The sequence below is a fragment of the Calonectris borealis genome, chromosome 6 (genome assembly GCF_964195595.1).
Source record: "Calonectris borealis chromosome 6, bCalBor7.hap1.2, whole genome shotgun sequence".
Lineage (NCBI taxonomy): Eukaryota > Metazoa > Chordata > Aves > Procellariiformes > Procellariidae > Calonectris > Calonectris borealis.
In genome coordinates, this window is record NC_134317.1 from 38,638,717 (window position 1) to 38,665,344 (window position 26,628).

The 26,628-nt window shown below is 46.8% G+C and overlaps 1 protein-coding gene across 9 annotated transcripts in view; it reads left to right on the plus strand.

The window, feature by feature from the left end:
- Positions 1-26,628, plus strand: part of MAP2 (microtubule associated protein 2) — a 232,972-nt gene that overhangs the window by 141,489 nt on the left and 64,855 nt on the right. For all 9 annotated transcript variants that reach the window (XM_075153705.1, XM_075153709.1, XM_075153708.1 and 6 more), the window contains one exon: positions 21,225-21,510. In XM_075153705.1, the coding sequence (XP_075009806.1) occupies positions 21,249-21,510 (262 nt within the window). In that variant the 5' untranslated portion in view covers positions 21,225-21,248. The remainder of the gene's footprint in view (positions 1-21,224; positions 21,511-26,628) is intronic.

A 26,628-nucleotide genomic window follows, 5' to 3' on the forward strand; every position in this document is an offset into this window, starting at 1 on the left:
AGGGAAATCTCTTTATTTAAAGTACCTTATAATTGCTAATGTTATTAATCTCCTGGAAAATCCATGCCTATGAAGAATAAGCCAAGCTTTTCCTTGAACACAAAGGAGAGATGTTTTGTTTTTCATCACTGGGAGGTTTGGATGATCGCAACATTCTTCTTCCTCTCTGTGCAACCCTGTGGGAGCATGATCCCAGATTCACTGCAATTAGCAGAAAGAAGGAGGGAAGGAAAGGAGTTAAAAAATAGAAAAGTGATGCCGTTGAGCCAAGGGGCTGTCTGAGCTGGTCCTGCTGGCCTAAACTGGTACATCCACAGCGTTGTGTGTCCTAGGCGTGAACGCAGGTTGTACAGAGCTCAACCGTGGCTGCTGTGATTCTGGTTGCTCTGCGTGTCCCACCTTGGCCCTCTTCTCCCAAATCTCTCTCCACCGTGTTCCACCCTCAGGTAGGATGTGCCCATTGTCTTCTGTGCATATAGGGTCAAGCTTTGCTCCTGTTTTGCCTGCATGGTGTATATCCCATGGAAGTTGGTGGGAGTCGGTCCTGTGCGTGTGTGGGAGCAGGAGGCGGTTGAGGTGGGAGTTCCAAGCAGCCAGTGGGTGCCAGGTTTGGAGCTGGGGTAAGTCAGGGTAGTTCTCTTGACCTCACTGAAATCACTCGTGATGGATGCCGCGTAGAATTCTTCCCCAAAATATTGACTGACAGTGATTACAAAAAATCTCCTTCAGGATCTTGCCTAATAGGGGTATGACACACTCCCCGTCTGACCTTCTAAGTTCAAGCAAGTACGCTTGTATTTTACTGCATGGCTGAGAGTGTCGGTGGAAGACGTTTGTGCCTCCCCCAGCCTAGGTGGTACGCTCTCCCCGTGCAGCCTGAGCAATTCAGATGGGACATCGCCATCTCGTAGGGTGTCCCCTGCTGCCGGTTCATGGATTTGTTACCTTCTCTGAATGTCTGCTTTATCGTCTGTGATGAGTTAAACGCATGACAGGTCAAAGTACAGCTGCAAATACACACATTACGCGTAACATTCAAAATGGATAGACCAACTACTAATGTTGTATAAAGATGCAAGTGAAGAACGGGGAGACCTGCCTACTCCACTGAAGTTATACCAAAAGTCTATTTTTTTCCCCCTCTTTCAGCTCACTTCACATTTCCCTCTTGACAAGACGGTGGCAGGGTTTCTGGCATAGTGCATGCCATCTCCTTCTGGCTGATAGACTTTTTTCCTCTTAGAGCTGATTCGTTTGAAGTCTGAAGGATGCCTAATGCTCTGGTGCGGACAGTGTCCTCAAGAGGGTGATTGATCTTTCACGGGCAAATTCACACTGTTCTCACCTTAAATGGGGTACAGTCTGGCCGGTCTCTTAATTACAATAGCGGTAGTTTCCCGCCTGTGGAAGAGTAGATATGTCTTTTTTAAGAGAGCTGTGGGATGTGACTCCTTGAGTAAGTGGCCAGTAAGTTATTCTGATCAGAGGTGTGAAACTCTTCCCCAATCCTAGTCCACCAGTGGCTGCATGCTGTTCCTCCAGTCTGCATCAGCTCCTGCATTTAACACGTACGCTGCTGAACAAGCTACTTTATGTAGTTTATTGCTGGCTCTTGATTCAGCCACAGTGCTAATTATCTGCTTTGAAGTGGCTGCAGGCTTGGGGTGCCTGTTATGCAGACTCTGGCTCCCAGTCAATCTGCAGTAATGCAGTATCCATAGCCATTAATCCAAAGACGATGGGACTGTAAATTAAAAAGAAACCTAGGTGATACAGTGCTATCATTTGAATTTCCAGAAATATATATATACATAAAAATCAGCCTAAATTTATAAAGCTAGCAAATGGATGAGATGGAGGGGAAACTAGAGTGTTTCACAGCTTTGACTTATCTCAGATATCACCAAAAAGAAATTTTTGTCCTGAGTGGCTCTCAATGTTGCCCCCGCCTTGCACATACATGTAATTGTCTAGTTTTCAAATCAAGCCTTGTAACGTGGTGCAGAACGTGTATGTGTGCTTTATCTTCCTTGAGTGGAATATTGTGTAATAGTACTGGGTGACAACCATACTGTCAGCTAATTTTTTTCCGGAATAAAGTATTCAGCAAAATATATCTGTCTGGGCATCTCTGCTGCCTCTTACTGCAGAAGGTTGTGGAGCTTATGAAAATGCTGCAATGCAGCAAGTGTACTACCAGTGATTAAAAGTAGATTTTGTTGTTGTTGTTGTTGCTGTTGTTGTTGTTTTTTCCCCCCTTCTGCAAGCTTGTGGGTGGCATTTTAATCAAGTTCTCATGGTAACAAACATAATTTAAAAGCACTGAAGCCTACAAAATTAGTCTTTTTTTTCTGTATGTGCTTGAGGTGGGTGTTAAGTCATTACAACTGCAGTGATGCTGGTTGTTGCAGTGTATCTGGTGCAGAGATGACAAGGGGAGTGAAATGGAAGGAGGTGTTGCTGGATGCAGAAAACCTTCGTCATCTTTTTACCAGGTTCTATTGTTGTCTTTTCTGTAAAGAGGGTGCAATTAAAGTAATGTGTAATGTGCTCCTTGTGTTGCTTTTTCATTCTTTTATATGTATTCTGGCATCATAGTTACATCACATTTGTAATTCCTGAGGGAGGCAGTTTTATTGACAGGTGTTTTGATTTGCTACCGTGAACATGAGCCCCCATCAAAACACACATGTAAACGCATGAGAAACTGGGGAATGCTGTATGGCATTATAATTTATTTCAGTACATATGAATAGATGCAGAAAGGAGCAGCAAGAAGGAGTTAAAATGAAATTAGGGAGGATCTGAATTGAATGCTTCACTTTCTGTTAATGAATTGATCTTGAAAGCACCACATGGCTACAACATGCTAACTCATGGAAATTAAGCAGTCGTGTCTGATCACTAGATGGTCTGCTGCTTTGCCATGTGTAATGTAAATGTGTTCAATTGCGTTTGATGCTTTCGGTGTTACACTTAATGAATTTATACTGCAATGTATTCGCAGTCCTGCAGATATGCAGTGATCAAGGGAATACAAGTCAATAATCCTGTGGGGGTGTCAGAAAATGTAAGATCAGCTCACTTAGCTGTTGAGAAAGAAGTTGATTTACAAAGAGAAAAGGTATTGGCTATTTCCTGCTTTTAAATATGTGTAGAAATGAAGTTCCAGTGATTCATTTTTTTTTTATTATTTTTTTTTTTTTTCACTACAGCCTGCCTACAGCAGATTAAGTGTAGGGTTTAACACTAACACCCCAAATGTCCTTGCCTAGCGTACCTGCAGAAGAACTACAGCCTTGTCTCAGGAGCTGTATGTCAGGGATGGTTAATGCACATGGGTGATCTCCCAGCATAGACATGTCTGGCTCTGTCAGCAAGACCAAGCCCACACCTTCAGAAAAGTGTTGGAAGTAGGATTTTCAGAAATACCAGGATTGCCAGTAAGACAGAGTGCTGCAGTTAGGGGTTGGGAAAAGACAGAAAGATCTCAGCTATGGGGAAGAAAGCTCTCCTTGTCTCCCTGGTCTTCCACACAGGTATCGATCTGCTTTGCAGCAAGGCTGGACTGCTCTGCTCTTCCTCCTCCTCAAGAACACGGTGGATGCTTAGACTTTTTGCTGCAAAGGAACTGGTTATTCGTTTTAATGTATAAAAGTCCAGTTGTGCCCTTTCCTGTCTAATGTGCACTTCACAATGATTTGCAGAGATGGGACAGTGCAGGGACCTTGATGTGTTTTCTAGCATGGCTACAGCACTGGGCTTTGCTGCTGCCCCCATTTTTATAACTTTGTAACTTCCTTGTTCAGCAATTGCTGAAATGGAAAAATGAATGTTAGGAATGAAGTTGCGATGATTTTTTTTTTTATCTGGATTTTGAAGAAGAGCTGGAGCGAGAAGTGTCTTAATGCCACGTCTTCAGAGTATTTTCCCTGACCATTTTCCATACCACTGACTGAGAACTGGTCTGGGAATTTGAGCAGAAGACTGTGAATGCTGTACTGATCCTCCCTAACATGAACTCCTTCTGCACCTTTCTTGCTGCAAGAAGATTGTCCTGGTGTGATAAGGAGAACATTGGACAGTGTTCAGAAATCTCCCTGTTCATTTTGGAAATCTTGCATGTTAATACCTCCTGGGATTCTGAACAGGTAAACCAGCGGAGAAAGCAGTAAAAGGTCAAGAGCCAAAGAAAATAGAGCCGCGTTGGTTTTTATACTAGGAAACAAAGAGAGCAATGAAATATTAGCTATATGGAGAGAACTGATTATACAGTAACTTCCTGTTACCTTTGTGTTCGTGTAGTATTGATAGAAAGAAGCCTTCTATTTAAAAACATGTTGTCTCAATAGTCATTTCTTGCTGTGGAAAAAGGAAGAATACCACCCTCGTTTCAGAAGCTGCAAATGGTTATGAGCAATGCTCCTTGGAAGCAGTACAACAAAGTAAAGCGCCATATATTCTTCCAAGCAGCATATCATTTGAATGGTTGATGTTTGAAATATCAGCTGTGTCTTTTAAGGGGTAATTTTTTGCACTTGATCACGGGCTTTATGTCAAATATAATGATGTAGATATTGTGGTCTTTATTAGCCTGATGTTAACAATTCCCACTTCACCGAGTAAAGCCCCTCTAAAATGTTCAGAAATTTAAAGAAAATTGAAATGTGTTGAGGATTGCAGTTTTGGAGTATCCTCCCACATCAAATCCTTCTGTATCAAATAAGGTGCCTCTTTGAGGGATGAGTAAAAATTTGCTTCAAGAAAAATCTTCTGACTTTTGTAACATTCCCGGAGAACACCGACAAAGCACCAGGGTAAATCCTCACTGGAAATCTCTGCCGATTGGTATGCGCACAGTAGGGTGCGATCCTAGCAGTGCTTCAGGAAAAGGAGCTTTGGGGTTTTATTCTAGTTTGTGCTGCAGCCTCACTCATGTAAAGTGTTTCAAACAGGTAACAGTGAAAAAGGACAGCAGCAGAGTCCTTCTTTTTATAATATGTAAGTACTGTGTTTAAAAAAAAAGTCTTTTCCATCATTTCTTTGTTCTTGACAGTGCGTATGTAGGGTACCCAGTGATGCTGGAAAACACCTCAGTACTGTACCCTGGAGGACCACCCCCAAATGCCAGCTGAGCCTAATACAGTGCAGAAATCAGGTGTGGGGTGGGGGGAGACTTTCACTATCTGTAAGTTGATCAGGAAGTCTCAATGCCTGAACCAGTATTTTCATCGAGAGCACGTAGCACTGGCCACAGGGGTGTTTCAGAGCTTGGCGTGGGGCTAGACATGGGCCGTACGCTCAGGCGTCTTCTCTTGTGCCCAGAGAGGGGACAAGAGAGGAATGAGACTGAAGAGGGACACCCGGGTGCTGGGGCGGTTCGTCTGGATCTTACTGAACTTAGTGCCTGTTTTCCATGGGTACATCCTTCACAGTTTTGTAGGGGTGCCCAGCATTTGATGTGGCGGCTCTTTTGTGCCACATGGTGTAAGTCTAAATGCAGAGAAAGTAATGGTTGTTCATCGCTCCAGAACATTTTTGGAGGTAGAGAGGGTCTGGACTTCAGAACAAGGTGCCCTGTTGTTCTGCATGGGGTCTGCCCCGTGGGCTGCGAGGAACCTCAGGGTGACTTTTTGGGCTACAGCCTGGGTTCTGACCAGGACAAACCTCAGTTCAGGGCCCAGGCTGAGTAAATTCAGGTCCTTTTGCACCTTTGAGAGAGGGTCTGGGACAAGTATCTTGCTGCCTGTTACTCAGCGCTAGCTTGCTGAGAGGAGAGACTGGGGGGAGGCCCGAGCATGGTGTGCCCCTTGGGAGGCGGGGACCTGCCTGGGGAGGGCGGCTGGGGCTCAGACACGTACCGGTGGCAGCGCCAGAGGAGAGGACCAGAGACTATGGGATCCACAAAAGGAGACATGAACGCTGCATTACCCTCGGCAAGAGGGGCCCAGAGAGTCCAAAGCCATTCCCTTTGCAGTCCCAGCATCCAAGCTGGCTCTTCCCCAGAGCCACTCCAGCAGCAGCAGGAGTTTGGGCAGGAATAGAGCCCAGATCTGAATGGCAGGCAGCTCTCTGCTGGTGAAGAAGGTATAGCAAAGCCTTTGAGATGTCTGTGCTGGGAGCTCTTACGCTTTGCTCTGATTGAAATACTTTCTTTCAGGGGATACGAAGAAGGGTTGTCTGCCTCTCTGGAAAAGTCTTTCCAGGTCTCTTTACATCCTGTGCTTCAAATCAGACCGTCAGACCCTGGCCTGCCGTACTGCCAGTGCATCACTCACCATCACTATGGATACAGCGATCTTACCTGCTAGTGCATCTCTGAGCATAACGTATGCATCCCTTCACGCACGGTCCATTTGCTGATTGTGGTGTTATAGGTGAGGCTGCTAGCTGAGGTGGCTTGCTACTTTCCATGATAAGACCCTGTCTCTATTACCACTTTGCCAGACTTTTTGTGGGTTAGGCTGCAGTTTTCCTCCCCGGCAGGCAGGCTCGTCTTCCTGTCTTACGCATGTGTTTTGGCCCAAGCTGCCCTTTCCTGGAGCACGGCTGCCTTCCTGGGCTGGGCTGAGGAAGCCAGGTTTGCTGTTTTAACTCAGGATCTTGTCTGTGAAGCTCTTTAGCATCCTCGTTGTTGAGGAGGGGACAACGTATCTTTTGAAAGTTTGCTGAGTGTCAGGGAAGACTTGCTAGAGCCTCTGCTGCTTCCAGCCTCCCTGAGCCTGACCAGCCCAATTTATGTCATGTCACATCACATCACTGTGAGCGGAAGAAAAAAGAAAAAAGGCTGCCTCTCCTTTGCTTATAGTCTCTGGGAGAGGGGAAAGTCTGCACTTTCAAATGCAGAGGCAACCGAAGTTAGAAAACATGGCCAAGAACTTGTGGAAGCAGGGGGTCAAGGGCGGAAGAGACAGCTCTGACACAGATGCATGGGGATGGGTAAGCAACGAGATGGAGACAAGTTGTAGAGAGGGACTGAATGAGAAGTCCAGGAAGGAAAACTGGAAGTTAATAGAGGAACGGGAATGAGGAAACTGCTGCTTGGGATGAAACCTGCAGGAGAGGATCTGAAAGTGGTCCGTGGTATGAGGAGGATAAAGCTTCCAAAGTTTGCAGTGGTGAAAGCTATAGTCTGGCCAGCAAACATGGACTGGCCCAGGGTGAGGGACTGGCGCCCACAGGGGCAATGCTGGGCTGGGCTGGGAAGCTGATGTAGTGGAGACTGGGATAATCTAGGCAGAGGGAACGGGAAGAATAAAATGTGTTTATTGAACTAGGCAGTACCTTAGTACATATGCAGAAGGGGACCCAGGATTATGCAGTCATCTCTCATTTCTTTCACAGCCAAACTCCTGAGGTGTAACCTTGCAACCTTAATGTCATTTCAGATAGCTTTGTATGTGTGATATATGTTGATGCACATCTAGACAAAATCCAATTTGTGACAGTTACTACTTCTTCTCTTTTTGCATTTTTGTCAGTCTTTAATATGCTCTGTCAACAAAAGCAGAGCAAAACTTTCCATTCCTAGACAAATAAAGTTCAACACTCTCCAAATGCGTATATTCAAGTGGCTGCCATGGCTGGATTTTGCGGCTGCCAGATAGACAGTGATTTATTCTGTAAGTTTTGTGCCCTGAGCTTTCAGAAATACACTTCTTTTCATCCTGAAGCCCGTCAGAAGTCTAGCAGTAATAATTAGCAAGCCATAAAAATCGACCTGATTTGTGGGAACCACTGAAGGATGCAAAGAGACATTTCTGTTCAAGGAGCTAGGAACAAAAGCGCGTGGTTACTGACCCAGTCGTGTCAGACCTAAATTTTGAGGGAATCCCAAGTGATAAGCCTTCTGCAGTCTGAATACTGCCTATTCATTCAGCCCTTCTAGCAGAGTGAATGAATCATCCTTTCAACCAGAGACAGCCCCTCTGGGCAGAGTTGAGGTCAGTGGTGGGGCATGTGTTTCAGACTGCTTGCCCTAAATGAAAAAGAAAACATACAAGACTTTGCTTACGCTGTTGCAGCTTTGAGCATCTCATCTGTAAAACATTTACATATAGTATCTCAGGAGACCTCTTACAAGTGGCGGCTCTGGATACGTAACCAGGTCCTTCTGGAAGGGCCATCTGTCTTCTAGCTGCTCATGTGCTTTTTCTCTTCAGCGTCACCCCTACCCCAGAACACTTTTCTCAGCCGATCTTCCTGTTGATGGCCGCAACCGAATCATTAGCTCAGTGTCACCGTGTGCTGTCTGTAGATTTTTAGCATGAGGTGGTCAAGTTGATTCTGCAGAACAGTTGAAAATGAGCACTCCCTTTCTTCACCTGGTGAACGAGCCCCACACAAGTGGCAAGATGTAGTCTGCAGAGCCTGTTTTTGCTGCGTCAGCGGAGGGATGTGGAAGAACTCGTGTCTGGGATGTAACAACGTGTTTCAGTTAGAAACTTATCAGACCAACAGAGCTGTTCGTTTGCTAGAGCCTGGCTGTGCAATAGGTGCTTTTCATTTACAGTGCGATACAGTCTGTGTCATACAGTGTGTTTTCATTTAGAGTTCGTTAGACATTGTTACACCCAGCAAGGGGCTGTGACATTCCATTACACTTGATGGGGAAGGGTCACCTTTAAAAATCAATGACAGGGAACCACACAATTATTTAAAGTCAATATTAAAATAGCAAGTAAAGCCTCTAAGCCGCATTAGATCTAGATATTATTTACGTGGTAAAAACATTCCTTTCCCAGAAAAGGCTCTCAAATTGAGAAACCATGGGCAAATTAATGGAAGAAAAATTCAGCAGCTGGCTTTTGAACCTATGTAAACTTTTATCATACACCACCTCCTGCACAGTGTAGTTCCCTGCAGTGGGAGGAATCGCCGCTCGTTTGCAGGGAGCCTGCCACCAGCGAGTTCTGTTTGATGCCCCATAGCTCTTTGTGGAGAGAGTGAGTGATTATTTTCTCTTCTCTGCTTATTTTCTCCATGTTGCACGTATTTTTATAAATGTCTGTCCCATCCCCCTCTTTCCCAGGATGAAGAGTCATAGCCTGTCTGGTCATTGCTTGCACAGAAGCTTCCCCAGAACTTTTATCATCCTCGTTGAGCTCTCTGTACCTTTTCCAGGTCTACTTTATTTCATTTGTGATTAATACTTAATGCTTTCAGGCGTCCTAAACCAACGTCAGCACTAGTGCTGCTGAAAGACTTTGCAAAAGAAAAAATACAGAGAAATTCAAGATGAATCGTATGTTGGATCCTGGGTACCTCTCAAAAAAGACATCAGCAGCACCTGAACACATAAACGCATGTGTGGATTTCCTGTGGTCATCAACGCTCTGCGTGTCCTATATCCTGTTGTGCTTTTTGTGTCCTGTTGTCCTTTAAATGGAAGTCTCTGACGGCAGTCCATCGGAGGACACAGATAGGTTACTTCCCTTCTCCAGAAAGTCACCTTGAGGGTATCTTCTGTATGCAGTGCTTGTATTGGAAAGAGCATGGTGATCTGGATCCTCATAGACATGTAGGCACCTGGCTCCAATGGAAATCAGCAGGTCTGTGTCAGCGGGTGGAGACTTTGTGCCTTGAGAAGATGCTGATGTGAGACTGAAGCTCTGTGGAGCTTCATGCCTCTTCATGTGGAGCAGCTCGTGCTGGCCCCTGCTTGTGGCAGGAGTCTAGACTGGATGGTTTGATTGGAGATGGCAAATCCTAGCTTCTCTCCTTCCCCCTGGCTGTCTCTTTATATTAAAACAACGCACATTCAGCCCCATGGCTTGGGTTTTTTCCAGACTTTTTCCTCAGTTACTGAATTTGTTCATCAGTCACATCTTATCATTCTTGACATGCACTTTCTTCATCCAATGCAACTTTCTTACCCTTCCCTACTCCCCGGCCCTGGGCTTGTTCCTCGCCTCCCACAAAACTCATTCTTCATCTTATCCCAGGAGAATGCCACTGACTTCACGTACGTACGTCAGCCCCTCGGCACAGGGTGGGAAGAAAAGGGGTGGCAGCAGAACAAGGTTAAACCAACCTGCAGCAAGAATCGGGTAATTGCATATACCCATGGGAGCTTGCGGACGAAACGAGTCTCTGAAATAGGTCTTTGCTGTGAGAGCAAGTCCTGCAATTAAGATTTCAGGAAGGCTGAATGACTCAGTGAGTTAGTTCCTCCTCACACTTTAGATACCTTAATTTTCTTAATTCAAAAAACCAAGGAATTAAAAATTAAACTTAAAAAAAAAATCACTATAGTTAAAATACAAGCTGGGGCACATCCCAAGATCTTAATTGAAGCCCCTTTGAGGGAAAAACTTCCTCTGAAAGCGAGGGCTGCAAAATCAACTCCTCCAGGTTCTTTCAGTGCTGGTTCTGTCCTCCCTGCCCTCCTGCCCCTGGGCCGGAGCAGGCTGGAGGAGTTCCTTTCTTTTCTTTTGTAGGCAGTAGGGCTGGTTAAGTAAAGATTTGGCAGGGAAAAGCTACCACATGATAAGATTATATCCCAAATATTGTGATTTTACTGTCTAAAGCATTTAAGAGCACAAAAGATTTCTGGGTATTCTCATTTCCAGGTAGGGAGAGATTATTTTATTTGCCTGGGTATACAGTCATGGTCATACGAGTGGGTGGCTGAATGTGGGCGGACAGCGTGTTTTAAGTCATACAAGCATAAGGGTATATTTAAGTTAAAAGAAGTCCTTTGTTTGTAACGTTGTTGGTTAGAAAATAACATGAAGGGATGAAATAATCCTACCGCTTCTGTAGGACCGAGGTTTTGCAGCACAACAGTCACTGCTCAGACATTCCCTAGGAAAGAAAATTCTAGCACTAGCTAATCCATACCAAGTTTGCTGTAAATACAGAAGCAAGCAGACTTTGCAAATAACCTCTTTCCCAACCAGTTTTCCAACCCTTTGTCTCCTTATTTCTATTTATTTATTTACAGTTAGATGTTTTGTGCTGCAGTTAAAAGCATTGGCTTCTGTTGGCTGTAATGGGTTCCTGGGCCCCTGCCTCTAAGGTTTTCTGACCGCGAGACTGAGAGTCAAAGATGCTTAAGTGAGTCTGGACGGAGGGACCTCAGAACAGGCTTTTTTCTGTCTGATGCCCTTTTTCAGCATGAATAAACAACGCCTCTGTTAGACAATAAGATGCTTCTGCTTCCACTGTGTGCCCGGCATGATTGCCTGGTGTGTCTGAGTATTATGAAGTGAAGCTAAAAGCACTCTCAGCAAAGGAATAATCTGCTGCTCTTGACCTGGGAAGAAAACTCTTTTCACGTGAGCAAGAATTTTTACCCAGACAAACTGGAGCAGCACATGGCCTTGAAGATCCTTTCCTGTTATCACTTCCGTACTTGATTTTCACATCAGCATCTTTGTGTTGCTTGTTCAGTTGTGGAATAATTGACTGTCTTCTTTACTTCAGCATATGGAAGGACAGAATTAAGTTGGGATGGATCAGGAAGTCCACACCTGGAGTTCCTGAACTACCCCTTTTTCGGGGGTCCATGGCCCTGGAGAGGGCACAGAGAGACAGAGTGCGGTGCAAACGCCACTTTCCAGATTTCTACTGTAGGCTGGTTCTCCTGCATGTATTTACAGGGAAGAATCTGCCAGAAATTAGCCCAGGACATGCTTTTTACCATTTGTAGTAGCTGACGTGATGATGCTCCCAAAGATAGCATCTGGGCATTTTCAAAGATTGTACTGTAGCAGGGGTGGAATTAGTTTTAAAAGTTAGGTGAGATCTTTGAAAAATCAAATATGCAGACATTTGTAGAGGCAGCATTTTTTTTTCTAATTAAAAGCTTACTGAGTAAAGTTAAGATCGTGTGAAAATGTGTCATGCTTGATGAGATCTCGGTGAAACAGGAAGAAATAAGGGATGTGGAAGTAATTCATGTATTTGGAGAAGGAAAAGAAGCACCAGTGTAGTTAAAGTGCTTATTCTGGATAAGTGAGATTTTATTGTGTGAGGTTTTGCTTAGCAGTTAAGTTTGTAGCAGCTCTCTGCTAAATGGTTTGCCTCACCTGCATGCAGAGTAGCTCCACTGAAGTTGGCAAGAGCAGAGACCTGTCCTACGTGGAGAATATGCAAGTAACTTATTAGCATAATTAATTATTCCTTGCTGCCTAGTCTGAGCTGTCATCCATCATGGAGTCTCTTGAGAGAAGAGATGCAACATCAAATCAATGTGTCTTAGCAAGGTCAATGTGGGGGGGGCGGAAAATCCCGCAAAACTTCCCTCCAGCCTTTTCATGGGCTACCTTTGGCAGACCCTGTCCAAATACAAGCATTGATTAGTGTGACTTGAGAGCAAAGCAAGCACATAGCTGTGCAGCCTGTTTGCAGTAGCCGTGGCAAGTACGCGGTTTGGCTGGCACTCCTTCAAACAACAGGCTTGAAAATATGAGTCCAAGAATTAGAAGAACTTAAACTGGGTAGTGCGTGCTGCCGTCACCTTCTGTACCTGTGCGATAAATAAGCAGAAGATGACTTTGTTTCAGCCGCTTATAAGCACTGAAAATTATAATGGCAGTGGCAGTGGGAAGGGGAACCAAGCATTCAATGTTCCTTTTTATTAGCCAGCCAGTGTTTGTTTCGGACAAGATTTCAGCTGGCCAAACTGTGAAATGTTGGCAGCCACAATGCTTTTAGTGTGACTTTTTTGTGAGTATTTCTAGTAGTTCTACCTTTCTTTTCCCCAGCCTGCAATGGCTATATCAAGTTCTATACTACTTCTTCCCTGACTAATGAAGAATTTTTCCCCTCAAGTAGTATTTTGAGCGCCCTTGTCTTATATAGCCCGTCCCCCAGCTCGGCTGAGTGGTGGTATGGATTTTCAGCTGTCTTCTTGCCGAGATTTGAAGTGACCACTGTGGTAAGAGGAAAATATGAAAAAAAAAAAAAGTTTCTTCTATTGGAGACATGTTTTCTGGATGCTATCTGAATCTTCTTTTCCCTTCAAAATCATCTCCTTAAACTAAAGGTTTCCTCTGTTCTTTGCTTTTTGAAAATGTATTTGTAATAAGTGGGGCAAATCTTTTATAATTAGTTTGGTAGAGAAAAACAGACTGTAAAGGTACAAATAAGGACTGAGTTGTTGAGTGTTTATTTCATTGAGTCTTAAATATGGAGTTGAAAATCTCCATTTATTCATATTGTGGAAGAACCAAAGTGTTCCATGTAGAAAGGTTTAATTTCCAGTTAGATTATTGCAGAGCTTTGAAAAGCAAGGAGGTCAGAAGAGGGAAGCTGTGCAGAGGGTGACGCAGTATTTCAGTGGGGAACGACCGCCCTGAGCAATGCTGCGTCGCAAACTGGTGAGCTGAATGCCCCTGAAAAGCCCCGAGAGGGCCACGCAGCGCAGCTGCTTCTTTGAACGCTTCCCTGTCTGATCACACCCCAAATAACTTCGCCTGCACACAGCCCTGGGAGCTGGTGCTGTTTATTTGTGGTGGTTTTTCTGTGCCTCCTGCACTGAGGGTGAAAAAGCCACAAGTGGTGGTGAATCTTTTTCTCTGCCAGGATTGTAAGTCAGGGCCTTGGCACGTTTAGATGGTTGCTGGCTAACGGCTGCGGAGCCTCATGTTTCGAACAAGCCTGCCAACTGCAATGCCTTCTCTAAAGTGCACGGAGAGGGCTCACGGCGCCCGTTTGGAAGTGTGCTTGGTGGAAAAATCAATGCGGTGTGTCTGCCTCCGAGGTGCTCCCCTGGGAGCAATCCCGTCCTTGTTCAGGGCTCTTTCAACGAGTCTCCTGAAAACAAAAGACTCCACTGAGAAATTTGGGAGTCTTCTGGCTGCCAGGAAACATCCCGGCTTCCCGGCAGCACTCATTCCATCCTTCAGCCCCTCCGGCTCCCCGAGGCAGGAGAGATCTCGGGTAGGATTGAGCAGGCACTGCCTTTTCTCTTCACTGACCAGGAGAAGACAAGGCTGTCGTGGTGCCTCATCTTAAAATTTGCAGAAGGATTGTGTGCAATTTAATCCAGAGAGGCTTGCGTTGCTTCCTGCTGGCACCTTTACTGACGGGTATTGCTTCTTTAGTGCTTTTGCCATCCTTGTCATGGACCAGATTTGTCGGTAGTAAGTTTTTGCCGTATTTCTTGTTTCAGATATCACTTATAGTCGTCATGGTGCTGTTGTTATGGTTACCATCTCCTTCACCAGCTAAAATGCCTTTCCTCTCTCCTGCAGGAAGCGATTATGATTAGTGATAGATGGGTGTGTGTGAGGGTGTTTGATGCATGGTAAATGGTGTAAAAATGCAGCATTGTGAATAGAAACGGTTTGTCGGAAAGGGGCGGTGTTGGAGCAGGAAGGGGTGTGCAGGGATTCTTCTGGCTTTTTAGCTAGAAGTGATGGTAGATGGGTTTTTTTGCAGGCAGAAGCTGCTAGTACCATGGTTTCACCATTGCAAGAGAGAAGGGCGCTTGGTTTTAGATTGCTGGAGTTTGAGCAAGTTGATGCAGTCCCTGGGCGTGCCTGCGTCTCGGGAGGGGAGCATCCAGCGGCAGGTCGGCTCAGTTGCGCGCTGCTTTGCAGCAGCCCGGAGAAGTGAATGCCTGCCCAGGGGGGAAGAGCTCTGTGGGTCAGGGGTGGCAGCTGGAAGGCTCGTTCCCGTACCTTGCCCTGTTCCTGTGTTCTGCAGCAGGATGGACCTGCTTGCTGCCAACGGAAATGCAGCTGGTGCTGCACCTCGGCCCTCCCGTACCCCAGCCGGCTGTGCCGCCGGGCCGCGCAGGGTTCCTCCTCGGGACAGAGCTGGGCGGCTTCGTCAGATTCACGTTTCTCCAAGTGAAAGCAGCCCCCTTCATCGGGAGCTGTGCGGCCTCTGCAGCGGGGTGACCCGCCCTTCCCGCCTGCCTGCCCCGCTGACGCCCAGCCCGACCGCGGGAGGCTCCGAGGGTCTGAATCTGGGCGCCCGCAGGCAGGACACCGTGCAGGAGCGGAGGAGTGCGGAGCATGAGCTCCTCTGGCTCTCTGCCGTGCCAGTGCTGCAGGTCCGATCGACTGCCTCGGAGGCTGCAGCCATCCCTCGTTCTCAGCTCTGGCAAGGATGCGGATTGCGGTAAATTTTCTTGATCTTTGCACAGTGAGCTTCCTTTGTTCAGCCTCTGGTCCAGGCGCCATCCATTAGTTTTCAGCCGTTTTATAATCCAAGGTACAATCAAAAGGATTTTCTACAGAGAATATGTGACTATTGACTAACTGTTTGCAGTATGGAAATGGAAAAGCCTTTAAAAACCGCTAAGCGCTAATACAAGTGTGAGGAGGTGAACACTGCCTGCATTTTCAACAAAGGCAAGGTAGTATTTAAGAGGATAGTCTTGCTCGTATTGTCTAGAAAGAGAGATCTAGCTGCAAGCTAATAATTCAAGCAGTGGACAAGGAAGAAATAAATCATATTTGTTACAAATTACCAGAGAAACCTGTTTGTCCTTTATTAGGCTTGAGAGGTAGAGTGTCTTCAATTGAGAGAATGTATAATTCTGCCTAATAATATACTGTATTACTAGAATTATGGTACTTAGACATTTAGGATCAAGTGGTAACTTTTGTTAATTATCTAGCAGCTTGTGGACCATGACCAAGCATTTTATGTAAGAGGGAAGCTAACATGGCATGACACCACGAGGCTTTCTCCCCATCCACGCTGTTTGCCGTGATTCTTTTTGATCAGTGTGAGGCACACCACTCACATCCAAAAATAATCATTAATTTGAGCAAAGATGCATGTTAACTGAAATGAAAGGGTGAAATTTGGGTGCAAAGCCTTCCATGTGTTCATGGCATCCAAAATTAGCCCTTGTGTTTTGTAAATCCGTGGAGAGTCTATGAAGACGATAGCACCGATAGGGCTTGGGTACTACGTACGACAGGCTGAGCTTTTTGACGGTGGCAGGGGGTTATTGGAATTTTGCCCATCTAGATTTCCCACCATCTGTCTCTTGTTGTTTCTGTTCCGGCCTCCTGATACCTACCTGCTTTCCTTGGCTCTTCTAGGCATAAGTTGTCGGTAGGTTAAATTTACTGGCAAATTCCCTTGGGACCTTCAGTACCTGATATTTAATATCCAGACACATCATCCGAACTGGCCAGTTGGTATGTGGACATGAATTAAAGGTTTTCTTGGTTGTGTTATTTACCAGTGTAAGTTAGATTGCACCCTATTTGAGTATATGGTTTGTGGGTTTTTTACGTTAAAGCAGGATGGATTTTCTAATGTGGGGTTTTTTTTTAATGTAACTTATTTTAGAGACATCTTAATTTCCTTCTTCTCTACTGCTTGGTGCCCTCTTTTCTTCAAAAATTTATGAACACCTCACCTCATAAATTTCTTTTCTCTGAAAGAATTTCTCTGAATTTCTTAAATTCCATAAAAAATTCTCTTTTAGGCAGTCTCATTCAGGAGTTTTGGAAGCCCTGGGTACCTGCGGTCGTGCTAGCCATGCCTCTGCGCCCCCGCCTGCCTCCATGGAGCAATTCCCACCCTCTCCTGCTCCGGCCTCGGGAGCCGGGGAGCTGAGCCATTGCTATGGTGCATCTGAGCTAAATAGCCCTCTGGGAAGCAGGATTTGGCCCTGGAGCCATACAGGTGGCACTTCCCCTCTCCTCCCCTCTCCCTCCACTGAGCTCAGGATCTGGCCGTGCCCCCTGCCAGGGTTTGTTCTTCTTTTTGGAGGAGTCTGCTGCCTCTCCTTTTAGGAACCTCCGGTGTTACTCTCTCCCTGAACTGGAATTGTAGCTTTTCCTCCATGTATCCAGGTGGCTGTTTCTCTTAGATAATGAATTAGCTTCCCTGAAATCAAATAGCCTCACTTCACCGTGAATGGGCTCATAGACACAGGAGTAGGTAAAAACATGGCTTGAAGCAGGAGGGTGGGGTATTTGCAAAGTCCTTCAGTATTGGCCTAATTCTGTTTCCTTAAAAAGTGAAATTCATAGAAGATTCATCTGCTTACATGCAAAGGCAATGTTAATATCACGCTAAGATGATTCTGCAAGACGTACTCACAAAATATATAGGACAGCTAGCACAACAGGATGTTTAAATCGGCATTATCTTGGGCTTTGCATATCATGCTCTCATGCTGTATTACTGTGGGTAATTTGCTGTGTGTTGAGTTCAGAGCACGCGGGCTCAGTTCAACCCAGCCGTGGCAACAGGAGCTGGTATCCCATAGAAGAGCATATGGGTTAAGAAACGTTTGTGCTGTGCCTGTGAAAGGAGGAGTTAACTGCAAAGTTGGACCACATGTTCCCCACGAGGTTTGTCCCTTTGTGTTAATTCCAAGTTATTTAAGTATTTTTTGTCTCTATTCAGTTCCCAAATGGCTGAAAAGGATGGGGGAATTTGTTTTTACCATCATTTCTGCTACAGATTATTAGTTTAGAAGGCAAGATGTCCAGTTCAGATCCATAATGCCATCCCTAGTGCACTGCCTGGGTTACAAGGACATGGATTTAAGGTCTGTGAAGTGTCTCTTCGCTGCTGGTGGCTGCCGGTGGAGCGTGATCTCTCCGGACAGGGAATGGCCAGGGTCTCAGTAGCATCCTGCGTGTCAGCCTGGGCAAGGAAAGCCTTTCGGGGAGGGCTGGGCATGGCCCGCAGGAGATGTGGGTCGGTGTCGCTGATGTGGTTTCTGGTGCAGAGCTGTGCCTGCTTGATCCCTCTAGAAGGAGGGGGCGTTTCCCACCCCCGCTCCCGTACCCGGTTTGCACGGTTGGCAGTGGTCAGGCTTCAAGGTGGGGAACATAATGAAGGAGGAGTGTTTCCACAGTCCCGTGCCGTGCGGCTGGCACAGCCTGCGCCGAGGCTCACACTCGTGCCCCGTGGCACACTGGCGTGGTGTCACCAGCGTGGCTTTGGAGCAAGGGGCCGCGCTGGGGCGTTGGTGCAGCTCTGCCGCCCTCCCTGCTCGCCTCCTGCGAGCCTCCTGCTCGCCTGGGGCTGCCGTGGTCCAGCGCCTGCCTCGGTCACCCTCTCACCGCCACTAACTTCAGCTGCTGGACGAGAAAAACGGTGAGGACATCTGGTGAGAATGTACGAGTAGGATTGCTGCTGCGCATTCTCTGATATTGGGGTTCTGCTATAATGGGCAGGGAAAAAAGGCTCGCAAATATCCAAATTACTTTTTAACTAAGCAACATGACATTTTAGAGGACTGGGTGTGCCTTCTTTTCTGGTATTTTTTGAAAGCCTTCATTGCAGTTTATGCAAAGAATAAGAAAATCGTAGTAGAAAGAGGAACTTTTTGCTTCCCTGAAGTACTGTGTTTCCCTAGATTGTCCAAACTATTTCACGTTTCTTCTTTTTATATACTAACGCTATTTAAATTCTGCCATAATATTTGTCCACTCCTGGTATTTCTGTGTCAATATTTGAATTTCCTGATTAATTTAATTCCATGGTATGCCAATGAAATGACGGAAACCAACTAACCTGATGGTAAAAGCACACCTGTGTATTCTGGATTTGAACCTGAGCTGTGGATGAATCACAGCAGATAGTCATTGCTAAATTGCTGAGTACAAAGATGCATTGTGTGACTCACTCGCTGTGTTTCTACTACCATTATAAACTCTGAGAGCACTTGATGAATAACAGAGAGTCAAGAATGAATTCATCCATGTTTCACTCTGTAACCAGCTATTATAAATACTGAGCCAAATTCTGCCTCCAGATACACACAGCTCTCATTGAAGCCTGCCCACTGTATTTATTTTTAAAGATAAAAGCACTTCTGTTACTTTCACAGAGGACTTCTGTGACACAGTCCATTGTAAGGATGTGAATATCCTTCCTCAAGAGCTTCCAAGTGAAGCAGGGAGTGTCTGCCTGGAACGGGGAAGGGCGCTTCAGGGATAACAGCCTCCAAACTGCAGCGGTGGGATAATAACCGCTATGCTCGTCCCGGTGATTTTCAGAACCGCATTCCCCACGCTCGGGTCTTGCGTAACCCTCGTCTCCCTGCCGAGGCTCTGGGCCCCTCTCGTGGGTGCCCCGGGGGCTGAGTGCTGAAGCTGATGGGCAGGCTCGTACTGCGCCTGGGGCTCGCTGTCAGGTTCACAGTGCACGGGATTGGTGGGGAAAGCTTCGAGTTAGGGTTTGGGGTTTTCTTTTTTCTTTTTTCTTTTTTTTTTTTTTTTTTCCCCCCTGAGCTTCCTCAGGGGATGTAGATGAGAATGCCTCCTTTTTTCCCAGAACAGGCTCTGTTCTGTCCTCGCACCCCAAACGTCGGTGGCTTTGGATGTGTGCTGCTCACTCCTGAACGGAGGGAGATGTTTGTCCCGTGGCCTCATGTTTTGGAAAGGCTCTGGTCAGAAAATGTTCTCTAGCGTCATGCAGTAAATAGACCTAGAGGCAGAGGGTTATCTCTTTGGTGCGCAGGAGATGTTCTTTGCCCAGCCCGGGCTCTCTCCTCCCTAATTACCCCTCAGCTCTTCTGGTATGATTTGAGATGGCTGCGTGACGGCTCTTGCTGTGTGCGCAGAATGGCTCACTGCTGAGTCTCCCATCAGGGTAAAGGAGGAGGGGAAGGCAAAGGGATGTGGAGCGTGTTTACTATTTCTGTGGTTGATTGAGGCATGTCTCATTGCCACCCAGCTTTGTGATACTGCTCAGCCCACCTTTTCATTCCAGCTCAGAGGAAACGCTGGGCTTGAAGTATCATCTGCTCCTGCAGTCTTTATGCAATTACTTATCCCCGGGGAATGGTGCTGGGTCAGGGTGAGAGCAGAGTGCGCTGCGCTTCCCAAAACACGGCGGTTTCACCGGGAGGCAAAAGAGTTATTAGTCCTTTTTGGGGTGGAACTACGGTTTGAGTCACGTATTTATTGTGAGTGAAATCTAATTTTCATGAGTCATGATGATTTTTTAATTTAAAGTAGCTCTGAAAGCCATTATTATTAAAGGATAATACCTGATCAGAAAGGGGTCGAGTTATCAATTGTGAATGATTATCTGACAAATAACAATAGCTTTTTCTAATGTTCAGAGCTTTTCTGCAAGCTGACCTCGCTCTGTGGAAACTAGGTTTTTTTTTCTGGTTTGTTTTTTTGGTTTTTGTTAAATGTCTGCAGGATATATGCACCATCCAGTTTTGTGCCTTGTTTTTTAGCCTGCTCAGCCTCTGTGATAGGTGGCTGGTTGACTGCGTTCAGCTGATTTCTTTTAGGTGTTTTTTTTCTCCCAAGAAAAAAAAGGTGGCAAGTGCTTTTGGAAAAGGTCTGCTGGTTTTCACTTTGAAGTGGCTAGCTCAGGTCAAGCCTTTCTCTCCTCCCCAGAGGTTACTTTATCATGGAAACATGGATTACGACATGTTGTCTCCTAGGCTTACATATTGAGGAGCTACCACTAAATTTTTCTGTGAGGAGCAGCCAAAGCCTATGGCTTGTGCAGTGGCTTCTTTTCCTGGCTTGGACAAATGAGAGCTAATTAATTAACAGGAGAGAAATAAGTGTGAAGTAGCAAATAATGATGAGTTTTGTTTATGTATAAATACAGATAGTCATAAGAGAATGCAAATGCTTGTATGGGAAACAACTGTGCCCCATGGGCTGTTTTGGACAAAAAGGAATGAGTGCGAACGTTCACAAAACAGCAAGTAAGAGGGGATATAAACAGGGTCAAGGAGCACATACGTTCGGGAACCCAGTGCATGTTCTGAAATGTGGTTTCTGTCATGGCTAGCAGCAGATTGCACGTGCAGCAGAGGACACATCGCCCTGCAGTTCTGTGCCCAAAGAGCACTTGCTCTTTGCAACTGCAATGAATATTGCAATAGCAGCTTCACTGCTTTTAGCAGTTGTGGCATTCTTCCCTTTATCACCCCGGGAAGATTATGCATTATGATGACCGATTCACTTCTCGTTAAGTGGGTCGACATTTAACTGTAATTAATGAGTTAAAATCAGATTAACGAAAGGGCAGCCCTCAAGAAACTGGAGCTAATAATTGTAAGGCATACGGGAGTCAGGGAGGACTTGACCCATAATTTTTACCGCTTGTGGTTTGTTTTGGTTTTAAAGCAGTTCACTCACGCCCAGGACAGACAAGCAGAGACACCTCTGCATTTAAACCCTCTCTCATCTGCCGGACGCGAGTTCTCTGGCAGCGCTGCTGGTAAGGCGCCTGCGCTGCGCCCGGCCGCTGCCTGCCGGCCAGCGGCACAGTCACCCGCCCGGAGCTGATCTCTCCTGCTAATGTCGTTACAGGCCAAGTGGTGAAGGCAAGGAGACATGGCGGAGGATAGGAAAGACGAAGCCAAGGCACCGCACTGGACTTCAGGCCAGCTAACAGAGGCTTCTTCACACCCACATTCGCCTGAAATTAAGGAACAGGGTGGTGCGGGTGCCGGGCTGGTCAGAAGTGCCAATGGATTTCCCTACCGAGAGGACGAGGAGCCGGGGCTGGGCAGCCACGAGCAGCCGGGGACGTACGCTCAGACCAAAGAGAATGGGATCAACGGGGAGCTGTCGGCGGGGGACAGAGAGACCGCAGGTAATGCACCTCGATGCCCCGCCACGAAACACGGGGCTCTGCAGACCACTGGATGATGTTTCTCCAAGAGGAAATGTTAGCTGGAGCCAAGCGTGCCCCGGGGCACGGGGAGCTGACATGAGGGAGTGTGTGCCTTGGAAGGGCACTAGCTCTTCACAGCAAGGGCTGCATCTTCGTCTGGGTTTGCATAGCTTGCGTCCTTACCCAGGATCCCGGGCAGTGCTCTGAGAAGACTTCAGGAAAGGCATGGCGGTGCCTTAGTGCGTCTTGGTAGATGGGACAGGGTCACCGCTCTGGGGACGAGAGAACAGGCTGCTCTAGAGCAGCCGCTCAGCTCCTCTGGGCTGGAAGGGAGTAGGAAACGGCTCAGCTGTTGTGCACGGATAGCTCGTGTTGCTCTTGCGTGCGTTTGTGTGTGCGTGAAGGATGGGTTCTCCTGTTACTGCTCACAAGTAATGCCACCTTCTTGAAACCACCAACTATTTGCAGAATAACGTGTTGCTCAATCTGACTGGGAATACCACAATTCAGTGTCAGCGTTTATTCACCCTTGCCCAGGCATATTTCACTGGATGCTCACTGGGGCTTTGTCTATTTGTAAACTATGTTAGGATTTTAACATTCAGCTTGTTGTTTGGGGAAAAAAAAAGTGTGACTGTGTCAAAATAAAATATGCAAAGCAAGTTTCCTGTTTTAGAAATAAATGCTAATTCTCTCTGTGCAGAGTTCCCACTTTAAACCCCAAATGCACAGTGCAAGAGAAATTTCTCTTGTACAGACACAACTGCCCTTGATGCATCCATCCATGCTAAAGAGATCTTTCTAGCACAGTTTGTTGGCTGTTGACAGCATTTGGAGATGCCATCCATAATTTCTCAGCAACTGGAGAATTTTAAGGCCCTTGGACCCTACAGTCGTTTCGTAAGTATTGTGCTGGAAATGGATCTCTGCTAAAAGTAAATGGGTTTAGATATTAAGAGTCTCCTCTAGTGGATAGCCAAAACTTGAAAGCCAAAGGTAAAAGAAATCCTGTGTAAGCATTCAGGTGAACACATTCAGGTGAACACACTGTTGATGGTTGTTTGGGGGTGATGATAATAAGGTCTTGTCGCTTTGCTGTAACCCAACTTAGTGCCGTCCTTAGCCAGCAAATAAGCAGGAGCAGATGCACAGGAATTACAGAGGTAAGATGCTGCAGTTCTTGGGGTTGGCGTGGGCCGTGGGAAGACTGAGCGTGTTTCTCTTCTTTGCCACAGATTTTTCACGCAATCTTGGACAAGTCCCACCCGTACACATGGAGAAGTGGGAATAACTTTAGAGGGTGAAGAGGAGTTTCCTCTCCTTAGAAAGGGAGGAGAGAAATGCTCTTCTCAGGCTTTCTCTAGCTCAGGTTCTGAGCAGTTGTCAGTGTCTGAGAGAGACCTGAACGTTTAATTGAGGAGTTTGCAGCTAATGGGCGAGAGGAGGTGGGAACCCACTGCTGCCCATCAGCAGGCATCGTAGTAGTGTATTTTCATGTTGCTTTTTGAGGCAAGGGCTTAAACAGCAGAACAAGTGCAAATGAGGCAGTATAGTCTAGAGGAGGTGGCGGGACTGGGGACACACGCTTGCCGAGGGAACAAGACTGCTCTGGATCCGGGTGAAGTTCGCTTCAGTCACCACTTTGTGGCCTCATTTCCTCCTCCCCTGCTTTTTTCTCACTGTCTGCTTAGGTTGCAAGATCTCTGGTGTGGGGACGTACTGTTGATACATACAGGTTTTGTTTGGGAGCCTTAATATAGCTTATCTTGTGGCATCTTTCTTTGTCCTTGAACACTAGAAAAGTCTCTAAAACTGCTTGCCTTCATGCATGAATTCCTAGCTCTCTGGAAACTTGTGCACTGCACACTCACACGTTGGCTAAGCCCGTATTTAATTAATGCAACATAGACCATCTTAGGATACTTAAGATATATTTTTAATCATTTTTCTCTTTTTGAAGGAGAAACCTGTTGGCAACTTATAACTGTGGTGATAGAAAGGGACCGGGGCGTGTGTTGCCACTTTACACTAGTATTTACTAGCTGGATGTGCTTAATGCATTGCGAAGCAGGAAGTTTAGAGGTGGATTTTTGGTGTTTGATTCAGCGTTTGGTCTTGAAATCAGGATTGCCATTCGCCACCAAATTCAGTCATCTTTGCTGTGTTTGTCTGCTTGTAAATTTTAACTGCAGTGGGGTGTTGTATCAGGTAGGGTTCTTAAATGCCACTCTGGTACACATAATTACCAATAATGTGAATCGTTTAATCATTTGTAGTAGCTTACTGACTCCAAACAGCTGAGGAGAAAATGCACAGGAAGCCTGAAGGTCGACTGAGATAATTAAGCCAAACTGTGGGTTTGAGTAGATTTACAGGGATTTTATTTTCCCTGGTGCAAGTCCAGCACCATAACCTAGGAAAATCTCTGGCTTCTCAGCCTTTGTGTCGGAGTCCGTAAATCCCCAGCAGCTGCCACAACCAGCTCATCCGCAGCGGAGCACTAGTACAGACCGGGCATTTCCCAGGCAGGCGCCCATCGCCCCATCCCTGCCGATGAGAGCTCAGTTACGTTTTGAGGCGTTTCGCCTAAGGAAGCTCTCCAGCGCCTGGCTGACCCAGGAGCTGGGATTTACGGAATGGCCCTCTCCTAGGGAGAGGTATTCTGCAGCAGTGCAGTAGTCCCTGCGGGGCACAGCAAAGCAGCAGGGCACCCACTTGCAGGGCTCGTGCTGTAAAATCTGAGGGCTGTGTGTTAAGGGGAAGGTTAGAGTCGGGCCCCCAGGACAAAGGCACCTTATGCCAACACTGATGCAGAGGCGAGGGGTGGTAGTGGGGGAGGAAATAAGTTCTTGCCAAAACACATCCAATCCATCACTGCAAGTGACATTTTTAGGTTTGCACAGTTAAAATTTGCCTTCCTGTGTATGTGTGTGTGTGTGCGCGCGTTTCTCTCTCTTGGCATCTGTCTAAGAGTTATTGAGTCTGACCTCAATTTTGGAATCCTCTGAATCTGGCTGTTGTGTTGCCTTTGATTGATCTGTCTCGGTATCGTGCTGGTAATGGCTGCATTATGGAGACACATCAATGCCCTCCTTTCAAAAGGACCGATGGGAACGTGGGAGAGTGCACAGCGCTGTGGACAGGGCAGCCTCAGGGCCTGATCCGGCATCCACGGAAGTCAGGCAGATAGGTGTGAGGGAATAGGCTGGGTTGTTTGGCATAGCCGTTAGGGATGTGTGATGTAAGTAAGGGCGGTAAAGCAGCTGTTCCTTTCTGTATGTATTGGTGTACCAACGACCAGCTCAGCCCCGCTCCATCCGCAGCCCGCGCCTCTGCCAGCCGCAAGTGCCACGCTGCTCCCAAGGGGCTCCTGAAGACACCTTGCCTTCGGGGCGGTCTGCCGCACCCCGCAGCCCCAGGGCCGCCGAGTTTCAGTGGGCTCTCCCTGACCCATGCCTGTCCATGTCCTTTCTCACCTGCGCACACACACAGCATCTTTGGTGAGGATTTTGGAAGTACGGAGAGGGAAGGATGGCATCCGTAGCTCTTGTCGAGCCAGACATTTTCACGTCACATGAGATGTGTGCCGCAAAGGAGGCGTGATAGCGTAATCTTCAGAAACTCACTCTGAAGTGGGCTGACGTGGAAAGCTTTGGATTGGACCCCATGGTAGAGCACGGGATGTGTTTGACACATAATGAAATACAAGAGTGGCAGCCTTCTCTTTGCGTACTGAAAAGTGGTCAGCTAACTGGGGGGAGGCGCGGAGGAGCAGTACAGATGCGCTGCAGCGTTCCCTGGGAACCAGCAGTTCAACACAATCCATTGTATTTGACTTGCGAGGAACGTCAAGAGGTTTGGTGTTTTACACTTAAAATGCATTTATTTTTCTTTTCGGTAATATAATGACTAACCTGTCAAATTTATATAATTAGGGGTAAAAGTAGTTAGATGCATTGTGACGCATCTTCTACAATATGTCTTTATGTACAGTGACTCAGCTGATTGAGTGCTTTCTTCATTATATGCCAAATTCAGGTTTATCATCGGAGGGGGTTTGGATTACCCACACAGTTATTTGATGAATTATTTTTTTGACAGATGACGGGAAGGCATTTCCTGAAATCCTATTACCAGAGCCTCAGGACAGTGGCTCTGTCCTGGTGTCAGTCAGTGTTAAGGACAATCACGCGTCCTGCCAGAGTGGCAAACAGAGCCCTTCGTTAATTGGCAGGGTCCCCAACCCATGCAGGATGCAAAGAGACTGCCAGGAGATTGCAGCAGGCTCGCTGACACAGCACGGCGGGCCGACCGCAGGCCGAGCGCTCCTGCCTGGTTTTCCAGAGCCCTGGAGTCACAGGAAGGCTGGGTGAGAGCCCACGGCAGAGAAGTGAGAGAGGCGGGGGGGTTGGCGGCTGGGGGGACCCACAGGCTGGTGCGTGTTAGTCTGTGCGTGGAACAGAAAGAGGGGGAGCCCTAGACCTGGGAAGAGGAGGGGAGACGAGGCAGCATTGGGCTGAGGGGTGAGCGAGGGGCTGAGGAAGGGTGGGGGCAGAGCCAGCAGCGGGAGACGGGCCGAGAGCTGGTGGGATGGAAGCTGTGAGGGGGAAAGCAGGGCGGGAAGTGGCAGGGAAAGAAGGAAGAATTGAAGGTAAGGTACGGGCAATAGAAGGAGGTTCAGTTTTATCTGTTCATCCAGAGCCAACACAGCTTTTGCATGATGGCAGATACTACCCCGGAGAGGAGAGGATTCAGACAGCAGGAATAGCACAGTCTGCAGGGAACAACCGAGGAGAAAAGTGGCAATGGGCAATTCATGTTACAGCCCTGAATGTAATTTATCCTAATTTAGGCTTTGTTCAGCCAGACTAAATGGGCATCTGCAACAAATCTATTTCGGTGACCAGCTACTCTTTAAATAAGCGTATTTAAATAAGCTGCAGGGGATGTCAGCCTGAAAGACGTGCCTGGTCACGGCCAGTAAATACTTGCGCAGAGGTGGGGAGTCCCTTTAGGTTGGCTGTGCAAAAAAGCCGTGGCGAAGATAGGGATAGTGCTGTTTTCAGCCACCTGGCAGCGTGTCAAGGAAACAGTCTA